The sequence below is a fragment of the Vigna unguiculata genome, chromosome 7 (assembly GCF_004118075.2).
Source record: "Vigna unguiculata cultivar IT97K-499-35 chromosome 7, ASM411807v1, whole genome shotgun sequence".
NCBI classification, from domain to species: Eukaryota; Viridiplantae; Streptophyta; class Magnoliopsida; order Fabales; family Fabaceae; genus Vigna; species Vigna unguiculata.
This window is the reverse complement of record NC_040285.1, coordinates 39,090,790-39,106,254: the sequence shown is the minus strand read 5'-3', so window position 1 is coordinate 39,106,254 and position 15,465 is coordinate 39,090,790. Positions and strand designations below refer to the sequence as shown.

Genomic DNA, 15,465 nt, shown 5'->3' with positions numbered 1-15,465 from the left:
TTTACTTAAAAATTATTATCTGTTAAAACACACACCACATTTTGTATTAAAATTATCTTTGACGATTAGGGGAAAATAAATAAGGGAAAAAGAATTTTGAAAGGAAATACATAATTATAGATAAAAGTTTCTCTTAATAACACACAGAGCATGTATCAGTTTTATCAATAATTACTTTAGATGAAAAATGTCATTAATTATTTGTAATAACTTGAGACAAGTCCACTTCAACATTTATGTTAATGTCACGTGAAATAAAATATTTAATTAATAATTTAATTCATATTTTTCATTTGTATTGATTTTTGTATTTGTTGTGTACAATTTTTTTATATTTTTAATTCACACATATAGTTGATATTAATATCCTTTATAATTATTATATGTAAGAACCTATATTTATTACGTGTTCTAATCATGATTTACTTTAGAACTTCCTAATATTGACATATAATAATAGAAAATAGTCTAAATTTTAACACGTAGAAAATAATAATAAAAATTTATGTTTAGGAAGGCTTTTGCACGTATATATATAAATAATAATAATTTAATTTTGATATATTTTAAGTGTTTGGCACTCTCAATTTTTTTTTACACCTATAAAATAATTTTGCCTGAGTATTTTATTTTTCAAAAATAAAAACTTAATTAAACTTTCATTTTAAAAAGTAAAGACTCGGAGAAAAAAAGAAATATAAAATCCAAAACGAATTAAATATCTAAAAATAGAGATAAATTACTAATTATGATGAAATAAATGTATGAAACATAATATTTTTTTGGTAAAGACGATAATTAATTCTATTTGAAAATGATAGGGATAAGTGTAGGTAAAATATTTCTTTGAAATTACAATTGTACTAAAATACTTTTATTAATATTACACTTAATTAATAACAACAATAGATCATAAGATTTATTAATGTCTACAATCAAATTACTAGAATATAAAAAAAAAAAATCCCGTGACTTCTACGCAGTCATCACAAGGAAAACACTACTACTTACTAACTAATTACTGTTAGTGATGGCTCTGTGTCATTATTAAGTACAAATGAAGTCGTTGAGGGAAGGGAAGAAAGAAGCATTTATTATGAATGAGAATGAAAATGAAATCCAAAGACTAAAACCAATGCAGAGTTAATAATTCATGCATTGGCTTTGCTTGGGTTTTCGTTTTCATGCTATATAACACCGTTTTCTGCCTGCAATTGCTCTCTCATTTCAATTCCAATTCCGCATTCACAATCTCGCATCTCTCTCTTTTCTTGCTTCTAAACCCAAGCCTCTCTTACCTTTCTTGCTTCCTTCACTCTCCGGGTGTTTCCTGCGCCATTTGAAATTTGCAGGAAACGTTCATTGATCGATTGTAATGGCGAGTGAGTCGCAAAATTGGGTGGTGATGGTGACGGCGCAGACGCCAACTAACATTGCTGTTATCAAGTATTGGGGGAAAAGAGATGAAACCCTGATCTTACCGGTTAATGATAGTATCAGTGTCACTCTCGATCCCGCTCACCTCTGCACTACCACCACTGTTGCTGTTAGTCCCACTTTCCAGCAGGATCGCATGTGGCTCAATGGCAAGGTAAATTTTTATTTTCCTGTCTCATTTATGTCTCTCTCTCTTTTTTTTTTTTTTTTTTCTGGTTGTGTTTTGGGAATTGGCTTTTTGTTAGAAAAAGAAGTCGAGTTATTATGTCTTCGGATAGGTGAAGAAGTCATTCAGGCGTTTATGCTTCAAAGGCATTTAGTGTGATCTTTGATAGGTTTGGAGGAAAAAAAGGAACAAATCAACGAGATCAAATGAATAAAACTTGTTCTTCAGTTTTTTTTTTTTTTTTGCATGATCTGATTTTAAGGAAGGGAGATTCTTGATTTATTTATTTTTCTTAAATAGTTAATTTTCTTCTCAAATATAGTGGAGGCAGGGTTTGTGTTGAGAGGGCCCAAACACAAAATGCCTCGAGTTTTCTTTCTCTCGGGTTGGGGCATTTTTTTTTTATATATATGGAACTTAAAGGGAGTTAAAATTTTTGGGGGTGATCGTGGCTCCGCTCCTGCTGATAAGTGCTGGTTGAAAAGTTCACACGAGAGTCTTAGTCATTGTGCAATTTGATCATGCTGTTTGCATCTCTTTTATTTTGTGCGATTCCGACACGTGCACAAAGGGCAATTGCTTATTTGTAGTTTGTTTCTCTATAATGTTTAGTTGTCGGAAAGATTGACGAGTAAAGAAATGGAAAGGGATAAAGAAAAGGACCCTTCTGGCATGACTAGATGATGATGAATAGAGATTTGTCATTATACTTCTTTCTGTTTTGATTCATGGAATGTGGTTATGCTGGTTAGTGTAGGAGATTTCTCTTTCTGGGGGCAGGTTCCAGAACTGTTTACGGGAGATTCGCACTCGCGCTTGTGATGTAGAGGATGAGAAAAAGGGTATTAAGATCAAAAAGGAGGATTGGAGCAAACTGCATGTCCACATTGCTTCATACAACAATTTCCCTACTGCGGCAGGGCTGGCTTCGTCAGCTGCGGGTTTTGCCTGCCTAGGTAATATACACGTTAATCTTGTTTTTTCGTTTGTGCTTTCTTTCATTCACCAGTTGTGACAATTGAGTGGATTGCTTTGTAGCTACTAACAAGATTTGGGCATTCTTCCATTTGCTCCCTAGTTCTAACAACTTCTTTTGCCTTCTATATTTCAAAATGATAATCTTTCCGCACTTTGAGCTAGTGCTTAATGCGGGATGCTTGAGTCAGTCTATCAAATCTGATTGTCATTGGTTGGCTGCTTTAGCTGGTTTAAGATTGGTCATTCCAGAGTAAATATGGCAAGAATGGTAATAAAGAAACTTACCAGGAAAACAAATTGTAGCCGTACTGATATGATAAAATTTCCTGTGGATACTGGACTTGGTAACAATTAGCTTGAAGTATGTTTTAATATTGATTCAATAGTCTGTCATGGAGAATGGTTTTCCTGTTTAAACAGGTCACAAAGTATGTTTTATTCCTTAGAATTGGACTCATAGGAGCAGCGTCATGTGTTATTCAATAATAATTTGAACATTGCATCTCTCCCTTTATATTCTTTAGATTTATGTGTAGATATTCCAATTTCAGTTTTGTTGTGTCTATCTACTACACAAACTTGATCAAATTTCCATGCTTTCTTATTTGAAGTAGCAAGGTTCTCGGTGCTTGTTAATTTTATATTAGGCATAATATTAGTTACGACCTGTTATAACGATTTTGTTTTCTATTTGCAGCTTATGCCCTCGGGAAGCTAATGAATGTCAAAGAGGATGAAAGTCAGCTATCTGCTATTGCAAGGTCTTTCTTTTGTTAATGGGTTTAAAATTTGCAAGCTGTTACGGGTTTGTTTGGACAGTTTGGATCTTAGTAACATGTTGCACTTGTGAAAATTGTCATCATGTGCAGGCAAGGATCAGGTAGTGCTTGTCGCAGCTTATTTGGGGGATTTGTGAAGTGGGTAATGGGAAAAGTAAGTTAATCTGTTTTCTAATTTATATTTTCATACAATACCGTGTTATATGAGAATCCATTTCTAATTTTTACTCTTCAACATTTATAGGAGGATAATGGAAGTGATAGTCTCGCAGTTCAACTTGCCGACGAAAAACACTGGGATGATCTTGTCATTGTAATTGCTGTGGTATGACACTTTCAGTCTTTTTTATTGAATGGACGGGTTAGCTGTTGAGTTTTGACTTAATATTTCATTAACAATGGTTTGTTGTGGTCATTTCTCAATGTAAAGCCTGTAGGTTTCCGGTTTCCCATTTCTTTCAAGCTTTGTCGTAGTCAGTTCATTTTTTTTTATTATTGTGCTAAACGTGACTTCGCTTTGGTGTCAAATTTTCCACTAAAACTGCTGGTTTTTATTCATTTAATGTTATTATCTATCCTATAGAAACACCGTTGTTATGTTTTCTCAGTTCGCTAACCTGATAATAATCATATTATCAGTTGGATATGGCTTTCTTCAGATCATAGAACTCCATATGCTTCAAATTTGTTACTTGTTTTTACTCCACTCAGTGAACACTAAGCTTTGTTTGTCCATATCATGTATGATTAAGTTTTTGCAACACCGGTGCAAGTTAAGTGTTTGCATTTTTTATGGCTGCTTTCACTTTTTAATATTTCCCGATTGAGTTGCTAATTGTTCTATGAAGCAAAATATTTTAAAAATGCGTCATTATTATTTGAAATTATATTAATTTTTTGCAATTTTTTTTGTATTATTGTAGTATCCTATTTATATCTATTATTGAATAATAAGTATACTAAATTTAGATCTTAATTTTGTTTTTTAATATGTTTATTCCATGTTATTCTTTTTGTAAATGACGTGTTTCTATTTCATCTTGGCACTATGTAACTGCTACATTGTATCTCATCTCATATCCCAAACTTTACTCAATACTCTCATCTTGCTATCTATTTCTAGGTTAGTTCTCGGCAGAAGGAAACAAGTAGCACCTCTGGAATGCGTGAGAGTGTTGAAACAAGTTTACTTTTACAACACAGGGCAAAGGTACTTCATCCCCGTGTACAAGTTTTGCACCAGTAACCATGTCAATGGTTATTTTACTGCTCTTGTTTTTATTAAAATAAAGGCATTCCTTGCGTATGGGTTGTTTCAATACAGCTTCAAAGAAGCTAATTTGGACTTATAGAAATGACTGAGGGCCTTCCTATAAGGTCTTTTTGGCTTATTTCAACTAGTTTTTGTCGAGAAGCTTAACAAATAAAGTTTATGAACTTATTTCAGTAAGCTTTGATGGCCACACTTCGGAATAAGCTTTGGTTGAATAAGTGCTTTATTGAGTTATTTACCCAATTTACCCAAATACACTTGTATGACACTGAAGAAAGGAATTCCATTGGTTTTTTTTCCTAGCACCTTGATATTATGGGCTTTTAATTACTAAAATCAGTAAGAAAATTGTTATTTTTGTCCTCGCTAAGAAACTTACCTCAACCATTTTTTAAGTATGGAATTTATTTTCCACTGTTATGCTGTCAATTTCAATGTTTGAATGCAAACACTTGTTATTAATTATAGCTTGAAAGTTTGTGGGCTGTTCATTGCCCTTTGTTATATAAAAACGTAAAAAACTATCTCAGTGATTTAGTTTGGACAATTTTTTTATTTGTCGTTTTCTCGTTTGGATGATGCAATAGGAAATTGTGCCAAAGCGGATACTGCAAATGGAAGAAGCCATTAAAAATCGTGATTTTGCATCTTTCTCACGATTGGCCTGTGCGGATAGCAACCAGTTTCATGCAGTCTGTCTGGATACATCCCCCCCTATATTTTACATGAATGATACATCCCACAGGTAGTTTCTTATACTTGCAAGATGTGGTTATTAATACAATGTGTATGTGATAACGTACAAGTGTGACACGGTTCTTTCCTAATTAATTATTGATGGTGCATTTTTTCATCAGAATAATCAGCATCGCTGAAAAGTGGAACCGTTCAGAAGAAGCTCCCCAGGTTTGAATTACTTTATTGGTCATATTATTGTTATATGTAGCACAGTTTATTCCAATGATCAAAATTTGTGAAGTTTATCTCAAATTAATATAAATATTATTTGGACTTTTGTCATACTAATTTTTTATTATTATTTTTATAATAATCTTCAACTTCAAACTTAGGGACAAATCTTTTGCATTTTGTAAGTTGGCCGTATCATAGTGATAAACATATATACTTCGAAAAGGATATATCCCCGAGTTTCATTAATAACAATAACAACTATTATTATTATTATTATTGTAATACACTGGTCTGTATATTTCTATTTTGATATTTATGTAGTTTTGATTTGCAGGTAGCTTATACGTTTGATGCGGGGCCAAATGCTGTTCTGATCGCACGTGACAGGAAAACTGCTACCCTTTTGGTTCAGAGGCTGCTTTATTACTTCCCTCCGAATTCAGATGACCTCGACAGGTGATTTTTAAGCTTTTGAAGTTGCATGCATACTATTCTTAGAGTTTTGTCAATGTCTTGAATTTCTTAGTTACCTGCAAAACACTCTCCCTTCAGTTACATTATTGGAGACAAGTCAATTGCAAAAGATGCTGGAATCAACGGAATAAAGGATGTGGAAGCTTTGCCACCTCCTCCAGAAATTAAAGATAACATTCCATCACAAAAATACAAGGGGGATATCAGTTACTTCATATGTACCAGACCTGGAACGGGACCTGTTTTGCTTTCTGATAGTAGTCAAGCACTTCTTAACGAGGAAACTGGGCTTCCAAAGTAAGTTTATGGAAGGTATTGTCGTGATTAATCTATTCTTCGTTGGGCTTCACTAGCAGCAGGGTTTATGAGCCCTAAATATTGTGACTGGAGGACCCTTTCAAGGAAGTCCCTGCACCCATGGCATAATGATTCGCTCATTCCAATTCGCAGTTTTTTTATTTGGTTATCCGTTGTTCTTGTTTCAGATATAGTTTAGGCTATTTTTATGGAGAAAATAAGTCTCTTTCCGTTTCTGTATTGACGTGAGCTTGTAAGTTAAAACTTGTTTGTTTTTTCTGCGATCAATTTCCCTATTTTTCTATATTTATTCCATTGTACCTCTGCTTAAGAAGTTTCTTGTTCACCATATGGACCCCTCACCCGTAACATTTTGTTCAAGCCAGCCAAACAGACATTGCAGCATTGTAACTTGATTTCAATGCTTAGTGCACTTTTCTGTATAACAGAAAGCTTGTCCAATCTGTTACGTTATGAAGGCGACACTTCCATCAGTTGCTTCATGTCAACGTTCTCAACGATGTCTATGGTAGATCATTTATGACAACAGGTACACATTGAACTGAATTATTATAGAATTAAATTAAACTTTAATTTAAATGAATTAAATTGACTTGCATATTTTAATAACTTAAATTGAAATATACTATTCTAATTTGTTTAAATTAATATAAATTGTTTGAATTATTATCAATGGGGGATCCTATCTTAAATAATATTTTTCATTATTACAAATTATATGTCAGTTTATTTTAAACAGTTAAGAGCAATTTCTTTTCTAAAAACTAAATTAATATAAAAACTCAATACAGTTTTTTTAAAACAATTCAGTTCAAATACCATTTAAAAAGCCTAATTTAAACAATTGAGAGATATCGAAACAAAGTCTAATTCCGTGAACTGTGACTTGTCTTTGTATGGCTGAATGATCAATTTACATTGATTTGATGAGGTTCCAAGTCGAAATGTGGTTCTAAATGGGTAAATGATCAATATCCTATATTTGTAATTATATATATATATATATATATATATATATATTAATTTGACATTATTTATTTATATTTGAATCCACAATTGTTCTAATTTAACCAAATATTGTACTGATATAATAAAAATGTTATGCTTTTCAAAAAAAAAGAAGAAAACATTAGGATATCAGATTTTTATTATCATAACCAAGTGATAATTAATTCATATGACAAGGTTGGTGATGATTGCGGAGTTTCATAATACAATTTAAGAGTTATGTGACGTTTAGATGTTTACCATTGATATATTGATTCGGATATAAAGTTAATTAATAATTATACTAATTTAATGTGTATGTTTATAATTTTTCATTTATAACAATGTCTATTTTAACAATCATATTCCTATCAATGCTTTCAAATGGACATATATATACTCATAAATTAGACTAAAAAGGTCTAACGATCCTCAATAATTATGCCATGGTTTATTTTGACTTCCATTTGTATGTATGATCATTAACCTGATTTTATAACACCTCCAATAATATCAATTAGTGGCAACAAGTTCAACATTGCTCTAAATATGAATATAATGATTAGAGAAGTAAAAAGGTGAGCAGCAATTATAGTAAAAAAGAAGAAAAGTGTTACAGATATCAATTACCACAATGAACAGCAATGTCAACAATGTCCATGGTCCACACCACCGGAAGTCATGCCTTGACGAAACACTTTTTTCAACACAACAAGGCCCTTCTAAATTACAGAGCCCTCCCTCCTTTGAACCACTCACACTATGCTCTCACCTTCTGCTTCAATGCCAAAACTAAAGCTTCTCCTACTCTCCTTTCTCTTCTACACCATCTTCCCATCTTTCTTCCACTGCACATTATCACTCATCAATTCCCAGGATGAGCTCAGCTGGATTGCCATGGAAAATGAAGAAGACATTAACATGGTGCAAACCCAGAGAGATTCTTGGAAAAAATGTGATTTTTCCGTAGGAAAATGGGTTTTTGATCAATCATACCCCCTCTATGATTCCAACTGTCCCTACCTCAGCACTGCAGTTACTTGTCAAAAGAATGGAAGGCCAGATTCTGACTATGAGAAATGGAAGTGGCAGCCAAATGCTTGTTCTATCCCAAGGTGTTTCTATAGTATCTAAACTTGGCCAATTGTTCATAATGCCAACATGTTATCACTATTATTTTATATGCATGCATGATCGATACATTTTTTTTCTTTGTTTGCTATAATAGATATTAATGCTCATCATTGTTGTATATAAATTTTGCTTCTTGATGACACCTGCAGGTTTGATGCACTGGGTTTTCTCGGTAAAATGAGAAGAAAGAGAATAATGCTGGTGGGTGATTCCATAATGAGAAACCAGTGGGAATCTCTTGTTTGCTTGGTTCAAGGAGTTATTCCAACGGATCGTAAAAGAGTGACCTATAATGGTCCTTCAATGGCTTTCCATGCTATGGTAGGGATCGATCAATCAAACAATGGAGCTTTTTTTTTTTTTCCTTTTGAAAATGACTCATATTTTTGTTCACTTTGCAGGATTTTGAGGCATCAATTGAGTTCTTCTGGGCACCATTGTTGGTAGAACTGAAGAAAGAATCTAACAACAAGAGAATTCTACACTTGGATTTGATTGAAGATAATGCGAGGTATTGGAGGGGAGTTGATATTCTTGTGTTTGATTCAGCTCACTGGTGGACTCACTCTGGTCAAACAAGCTCGTAAGAAAGCTTTTTCATTCCCCAGTCTTTCGCTGCATAACTGAAATTTTTAAATAGTCCTTGACCATGAACCAAAGGATACCTAAACTTTTTGCCAGCTTCACATTGTAATCGATTCACCCTTGATGAATATCAGGTGGGACTATTACATGGAGGGAAATAGGATCATCACAAACATGAATCCTATGGTTGCCTATCAGAAAGGACTCAGTACATGGGCAAGATGGGTGGATCTTAATTTGAATCCTAGAAAAACCAGAGTCATTTTCCGAAGCATGTCACCTAGGCACAACAGGTTCAGTCTTTTTTTTTATGCCTAATTTCAACAAACTCTCTGAATTTGAGTATATATAGAAATCTCGCTAGAATAGGCTTTTTAAAAATTGGCTCTGATACTATGTTAGGAAGTGAACTTTAAGCTTAACTTAACTTAACTCTACAAAACCGACTTGTAAAATGAGATTTGCATCCCATTTATATACTATGAAATTGTCTTATCTCTAATCGATGTGAGACTTCAAACATAATAATGAGTTTTCTTGCTATAAAACTTATCACTGTTCAAATAGATGCCTGATTTGTCATCTATGTAACTTCAAACATAAATTTTCACATCAAGGATTGAATTACTCGCTTTAGAAGATCAGGATGCAGGATTCATAATTTTGTTCACTACACTGAGCTACTCTGGTTCCATGTTTTCACATGCAGGCAAAATGGTTGGAAATGCTATAAGCAGAGACAACCTGTACAATTTTTCAGCCACTTACATGTTCCTGAACCTCTGGTAGTGCTGCAAGGAGTAATAAAGAGAATGAGATTCCCAGTGTATCTGCAAGATATCACAACCATGACTGCTTTCAGAAGAGATGGCCATCCTTCAGTGTATAGCAAGGCAATGAATGAAGAGAGGCAGAAAACAGGCACAGGTCTTTCTTCTGATTGCAGCCATTGGTGCCTCCCTGGGGTGCCAGACATTTGGAATGAGATGCTCAGTGCATTGCTCTAACTTTGACATCAATGAAATATCTATGGAAAATGCAAGGTCTTAAACAATTCATCATGATAAGGGTTTGTTTTTATATCTAGTGAGCCTCCAAGAACATGGTTGTATGTTTTTCATTATCAATGTTTTCTGATGGCACATTATGCTTGGATTTGTATTTCTGATTTCCACAGGACTGCCAAATTACCCTTTAGTTTGTAATTTTAAGTGGAGATTACTGAAGTGAGGAAAATGCATATATATGTTATGTATCAGTTATAATACTTGTGTTGATGCAAAACCAACCCATGTTCTTGCCAGATAAAAAGTCATAAAATTTAGACTTAAATGGATTTATATTGCTATGTTAGGGTTGAAATTCAAATTTGATTTCTTTTTGTTTTCAAAAACTTGATCTCTCTCTATTTTAATTATGTAGAGCTTTATTTCATATCTTAATTGCCATCCAATTTTTTTTTTTCAGAAATGCTGACCTGATGCCCTGTAACATCCTACATCATATAATATGGGTAAAACAGAGTGGGAGAAAAGATTAAAAAAATACTACAAATTGAATGCGTAAAATTTTATCCATGCTCGTGTTAGTTAAGAAGTGAACTTTAAATCTAGTTGGACTAGATATTAATGGGTGATTCAATAGTGATGAATTTTAAATCTAACTCAATCTAACAAACTCAACTTATAAATTAAAGTTTGCACTCATTTATATATTATGATTTAATCTTATCTGTAATCGATATAGGACTTCCAACCGGTTTTTCCAAAGTGCTAGACACCTATAGTCATGCTTATGTGATTCCCAATAAAGAAAGGATAACAGCTAAATGCACATGAGAGAAAGCAAATTAAAATGCTTTTAGAAAAGGTTGAATAACCAAAAGGAGGAAGGGGAATAATTAAGAAATGAGCTTTTGAAGCAGTTACAGCCTCTTTGAAATGATACCGCTGGTTAAAAAAACCCTGCCATAAGAAAAACGTAGAAGAATGGTAAAGTAAAGAGTAGAGACACAGATAAGAAACATGTCCTGAAATGTGTATAATTGAACCAAATGTCAATGATTGTGTTGAAAGAAAAAGTAAGAAGTTGGAAATAAGTACCAATCTGTTCAAACAACTCTTAATCTCCATAATTAACTGAAGGGAAGTGACTTTTCAAAATGGAAGCACTTTTACACTTAATCATGGTAGCTCTAAAATCAGCCCTTGAAGTAAAAAGGGCTGAATTATTAAAATAATTAACTATTAATCAATCCAATGACTTTCTGTTGATGGGATACTAATTAAACAACAACTATTACACATTATGCAACAGGTATGCATAATTGTAATATTAAATTTTCCACTTTGCGTGTGTGAGGAAAATTAATTCTAAACAAGGTTACTTTTCACAAGCATACCATTTAAGTGCAATACTATTAAGAGGAAAACGAACTTAGGACAAACAGAAGCAACGTAATGTTACAAAAAAAAAAAAAAAACTTTACTAGAACGTGAGATATTTTTTACCGGGTCGGATCTTAAGTTTCTTAGAAATGTAATACCTAGTTTTATTAGACTAGTTAGTTTCTTAACAAGAACCTTGGATACCTCGACCAAATTGCATTCCCTCAAATCATGAGCTTATTTCGCTTTTGACAAAAATGTTGCAAGTATATAACAGCTTCACAAAACGTCAAAAACTTCGTAATTAAAATACATTGATATTGTCCTCAGAAGTTACAACTGAATTTGACCTTGGACTACACTAAATTACTAATAAATAAGGTAATCATGGTTATTAAAGTTATGCTTTCCTGTTTAGAGAAAAACTTTCTTAGTTTATTAAGAAATATCACAGAACAAAAACAATAGAAAAAATCTTCTCCTTTACCAAAACACTATTTGTCTACTTACGACGACCAGAGATCAGATTAAGAGTGAACCAAATCCTCTTGTTTCGGTGACTGTTAAGCACAAATACTGAGAACTTTTCTTTTTGACATAATTTTATCAAATAATAAAATGGCAACAAGAGTAACCTATCAAAAACATCCAAGTCCACCAATAATCAAAGGCATAAGAGAAAACACCCTCCTTTATGTAAATCAACTGCTATACTTTTGTGTGATGTTTTCCAAATTTGTGTTCTTTTTTACTCTCTCAATTCAACTTACGTATATTGTCAGCAATTTACTGAAGAATTTAAATTATGAAAATACTGGTTCAAAGAATGCGTAAAGCTGCCTAACTTCAAAACAACTGAATTTTCTCTCCACACCTAACCATTTTCCTCCTCAGCAATGCACATGCCAAAACCTCGTTTGCCGTTGCCTAGTATACATAATCACAGAACCAAAGACATAACTACGAGTCACCGGCATTCTTGGTCTTTTCTCGTACCATTGTCTTGACAAACAGCTCCCCAGCCCTGTACGAAGATCGCACCTGCAAAACACAGAGAACTTTCAGTAAGGATTCAATGAAGATGATCAGAAAATTGTACCACTTATCAACTGAAGTGGAGCTATTGAGGAAGCGTATTAAATGCATAAAATGGTTATTACAGACACACATATGTTCATTGAGTCATACCACAAGAAGGGTACAATAAAAGTCTGATTTATTTGGTAAGAGCTTACCAGTGGACCACTTGCTACATAACGAAAACCAATAGATTCCCCATATTCTTTCCAGAAGGCAAACTTCTCAGGGGTAACGTACTCTTTGACAGTCAAATGCAAGGGAGTTGGCTGCAACAATAAAATCTTTTGAATTAGCTATAAGCCCCAACAAGTTAGCAATCAATAAGAAAGAAGATTGTGAATGTCAGCTCCACCAACCATACAATAACCCCATGCAGATTCAATAAAATATGTCATTGCAACTTAGAATTATGAGATCATGTGAATGATTAGCACAATCTGTAAGCATGGATAGAAGTTTAAGATTTGATTTCTAATCTATGAGAATGATACTGTACTTAGTGTTCGTCTGTTATGAGTATGTGTATTGTCAGCACCCTATTAGGTTATTTTAAACGCTTCAGAGTTTAGAGAAGCAAGTATGGAAACCACTAAAGCATGTTCCGTTAACTAACCTGTAAATATTGACCAAATGTCATAATATCGACATCAATAGCCCTTAAAGCAGCCATTGCTTCCTTCACCTCATCATCAGTTTCTCCAAGGCCGAGCATTATAGACGTTTTTGTTATCATACGCTCCTTGCTATGTTTTGCATGCTTTAGAACTGACAGGCTTTGCTCATACCTGCAATCGTATACAACATATAGGAAATACTATACTTATTCCATATACATTTCTTATATTAAAGGTTCTGTATTTCCAGTATATCAACTATTCCTCATTAAAGAAATTATAAATATTAGATTTTATTGTACTTTTAAGGAGCAATGGTTTATGGTTGATATGAGGACAAAGCTCTAGGAGCAATAATGCAACTTACCCTGCCCTAGGATCTCTAACAATTCTTTGGAGGCGTTTCACTGTCTCAATGTTGTGAGCAAAGACATCTAAACCTGAATGAACCAGAGTTTCTACTGCCTTCAAGTCACCCCGAAAATCGGAGGTTAAACACTCGACCATGATCTCAGGTTTCAGATTCTGCAAAAGCAAATTATACAGGCAACAATCAGCATAAATATACAATTTGCATTGTATACCCTGTAAAATACATTATAAAACAACATTCTAGTATATCAAAGCACCTTCAAGGCTTTCACAGTCTGAGCAAAATGGCCACTTCCTCCATCGGGTATATCATCACGATCCACACTTGTTAGGACAATATAATCCACACTGCAAAAAACGGTAACTCGGAATTACAAGAGAACAATGAGATCTAATAAAGTTTTTATATGCCCATGATCAATCTAGGCATTGAAACCCGTTGAAATTAGCTCATGATCCACACAGAGGATCGTTCATTCTGATTTGTCTCAAACCATCACATAATGCACACACTCACTCACCCCCAACTTGCTATGGCCTTGGCAGTGTTTTCCGGTTCCATGGGATCAGGAGGTGAAGGATTTCTACTGGTTTTAACAGCACAAAACCTACATCCACGTGTGCAAGTATCCCCGAGAAGCATGATTGTCGCAGTTGCAATCCCATCTCCACCTCCATTCCAACACTGTGCACACAAACACACACACACATTACAATCCAAAACTCAACAAATAACAACGAGAGCGAGTGAAGAAGAAAAGCAATGAAGAAAAAAGTGAAGAGAATTGAACCTAACCTCTCCTATGTTGGGGCACTGTGCCTCTTCGCAAACAGTGTTGAGCTTCAACTGGGAAAGAGATCCCTTAATTTCTAGGAACCTTTCACCCTGCGGAGCTTTCTGCCGCAACCACTCGGGCTTCTTCACGTTTGGGTCTCGCCCCGTGTGCGGGCCCAGCCCACCAGGCCCAACAACCTTCTTCTCTACCGACACCGACGAAGCGTCGCATCGAATTGTTCCCCAACTTGGAGGACCGAAACGGTGGCGTTTATGAGCACTGGGAGATGGGGTTGAGAAGGAGACGGAAGGAATGTTGTAGAAAGATTGGCGAATCATTTTACTGTGAATGGAAATTTGAGATGAATTGCGATGATGCAGAAGTTGTAGTAGTTGAAGGCATTGGTTTCTCCGTCCACAAAATGAAATTCGGTGTGGTTTTCTTGAGACAGGTTTATAAAAATGGAAGAGGGTGAGAATGGTTGAACAAAGCAAAGAAAATTACAAAAACCCAGAACAGACATAATTCTTTTTCCTTACACCCCTCACAGATTCTTTTTAATAGATAATATAAAAGCATTTTATTTTGTTATGTCTTCTTTAAATAAATAAAAAAAAGTGTATGTCTATTTCTGTAGTATATTTTAAATAATTAAGAAAAGTTGCCCAAAAAATAGGCAAATAAAAGTTTACTGTTATATTTGAGAAAATTTTAAAAAGCATAAATGTAATTTACTTTTATTTATTTTGAAATTTATTCTTCATTTTATTTTGAAATGTTTCATATTGTAATTGTTTAAAAATAATAGTCTAAATTATAAAAATCAAATGAGCTAAAATTTGTACAATATCCATCAGGTACTATTAGTATAAGTTCTGAATTTTTAGTTATTATAAAAGTTAATAAATATTCCATATGAATACCTAGATGATAGTTTATTTTTTCTATTATTAGTGCAAAGACAGTTACTCAAAATGAAACTCGAAAAAAAAAAATGTTTAAAATCTGTATTATTTAGTTGAAAATGAAGAGAATAAAAAAATTATTTTCCTAATTTGAAATTTTGCATTCTCTTTTCTATTATTTACTTTCCTCTCATTCATTAATTAAAGTTCGATGCTCAGTAACAGTTACAGTATAAATTTCACGAAAATACAGTAATTCCAAGATTCAACTTTTGAAATCACAAACAA

At 33.6% G+C, this 15,465-nt stretch overlaps 3 protein-coding genes across 3 annotated transcripts; 2 read left to right on the top strand and 1 right to left on the bottom strand.

Annotated features, from left to right (window-relative positions):
• Positions 1-1,040: 1,040 nt before the first annotated feature.
• Positions 1,041-6,768, top strand: LOC114192047 (diphosphomevalonate decarboxylase MVD2, peroxisomal). Its single transcript, XM_028081600.1, has 10 exons — positions 1,041-1,591; positions 2,361-2,559; positions 3,279-3,342; positions 3,451-3,514; positions 3,605-3,685; positions 4,484-4,570; positions 5,221-5,378; positions 5,491-5,539; positions 5,880-6,001; positions 6,098-6,768. Exons 1-10 carry the CDS (start codon positions 1,376-1,378, stop codon positions 6,318-6,320), a joined length of 1,263 nt encoding a protein of 420 aa, XP_027937401.1. The 5' UTR covers positions 1,041-1,375; the 3' UTR covers positions 6,321-6,768.
• Positions 6,769-8,086: 1,318 nt separating this feature from the next.
• Positions 8,087-10,328, top strand: LOC114191782 (protein trichome birefringence-like 36). Its single transcript, XM_028081175.1, has 5 exons — positions 8,087-8,439; positions 8,608-8,779; positions 8,860-9,041; positions 9,178-9,336; positions 9,753-10,328. The coding sequence occupies exons 1-5, from the start codon at positions 8,087-8,089 to the stop codon at positions 10,048-10,050; spliced, it is 1,164 nt and encodes a 387-aa protein (XP_027936976.1). The 3' UTR covers positions 10,051-10,328.
• A 1,775-nt stretch (positions 10,329-12,103) lies between these two features.
• On the bottom strand, positions 12,104-14,792 carry LOC114191783 (lipoyl synthase, chloroplastic). The gene is made up of 7 exons (XM_028081176.1): positions 14,293-14,792; positions 14,018-14,181; positions 13,754-13,844; positions 13,492-13,649; positions 13,124-13,295; positions 12,666-12,776; positions 12,104-12,471 (listed from the first exon to the last, which is right to left on the bottom strand). The coding sequence occupies exons 1-7, from the start codon at positions 14,608-14,610 to the stop codon at positions 12,391-12,393; spliced, it is 1,095 nt and encodes a 364-aa protein (XP_027936977.1). The 5' UTR covers positions 14,611-14,792; the 3' UTR covers positions 12,104-12,390.
• Between the last annotated feature and the right edge of the window lie 673 nt (positions 14,793-15,465).

What these genes read in the sequence shown, in the direction of transcription:
- LOC114191783 (XM_028081176.1), bottom strand. Translation starts at nt 14,610, where the DNA reads ATGATTCGCCAATCTTTCTACAACATTCCTTCCGTCTCCTTCTCAACC. An exon ending in AGACTGTGAAAGCCTTGAAG is followed by an intron (nt 13,650 to 13,753) that starts GTGCTTTGATAT and finishes TTGCTTTTGCAG; the next exon opens with AATCTGAAACCTGAGATCAT. An exon ending in GTTAGAGATCCTAGGGCAGG is followed by an intron (nt 13,296 to 13,491) that starts GTAAGTTGCATT and finishes ATACGATTGCAG; the next exon opens with GTATGAGCAAAGCCTGTCAG.
- LOC114192047 (XM_028081600.1), top strand. Translation starts at nt 1,376, where the DNA reads ATGGCGAGTGAGTCGCAAAATTGGGTGGTGATGGTGACGGCGCAGACG. An exon ending in GCATGTGGCTCAATGGCAAG is followed by an intron (nt 1,592 to 2,360) that starts GTAAATTTTTAT and finishes TGGTTAGTGTAG; the next exon opens with GAGATTTCTCTTTCTGGGGG. An exon ending in TTTTACAACACAGGGCAAAG is followed by an intron (nt 4,571 to 5,220) that starts GTACTTCATCCC and finishes ATGATGCAATAG; the next exon opens with GAAATTGTGCCAAAGCGGAT.
- LOC114191782 (XM_028081175.1), top strand. Translation starts at nt 8,087, where the DNA reads ATGCTCTCACCTTCTGCTTCAATGCCAAAACTAAAGCTTCTCCTACTC. An exon ending in CACTCTGGTCAAACAAGCTC is followed by an intron (nt 9,042 to 9,177) that starts GTAAGAAAGCTT and finishes GATGAATATCAG; the next exon opens with GTGGGACTATTACATGGAGG. An exon ending in ATGTCACCTAGGCACAACAG is followed by an intron (nt 9,337 to 9,752) that starts GTTCAGTCTTTT and finishes TTTCACATGCAG; the next exon opens with GCAAAATGGTTGGAAATGCT.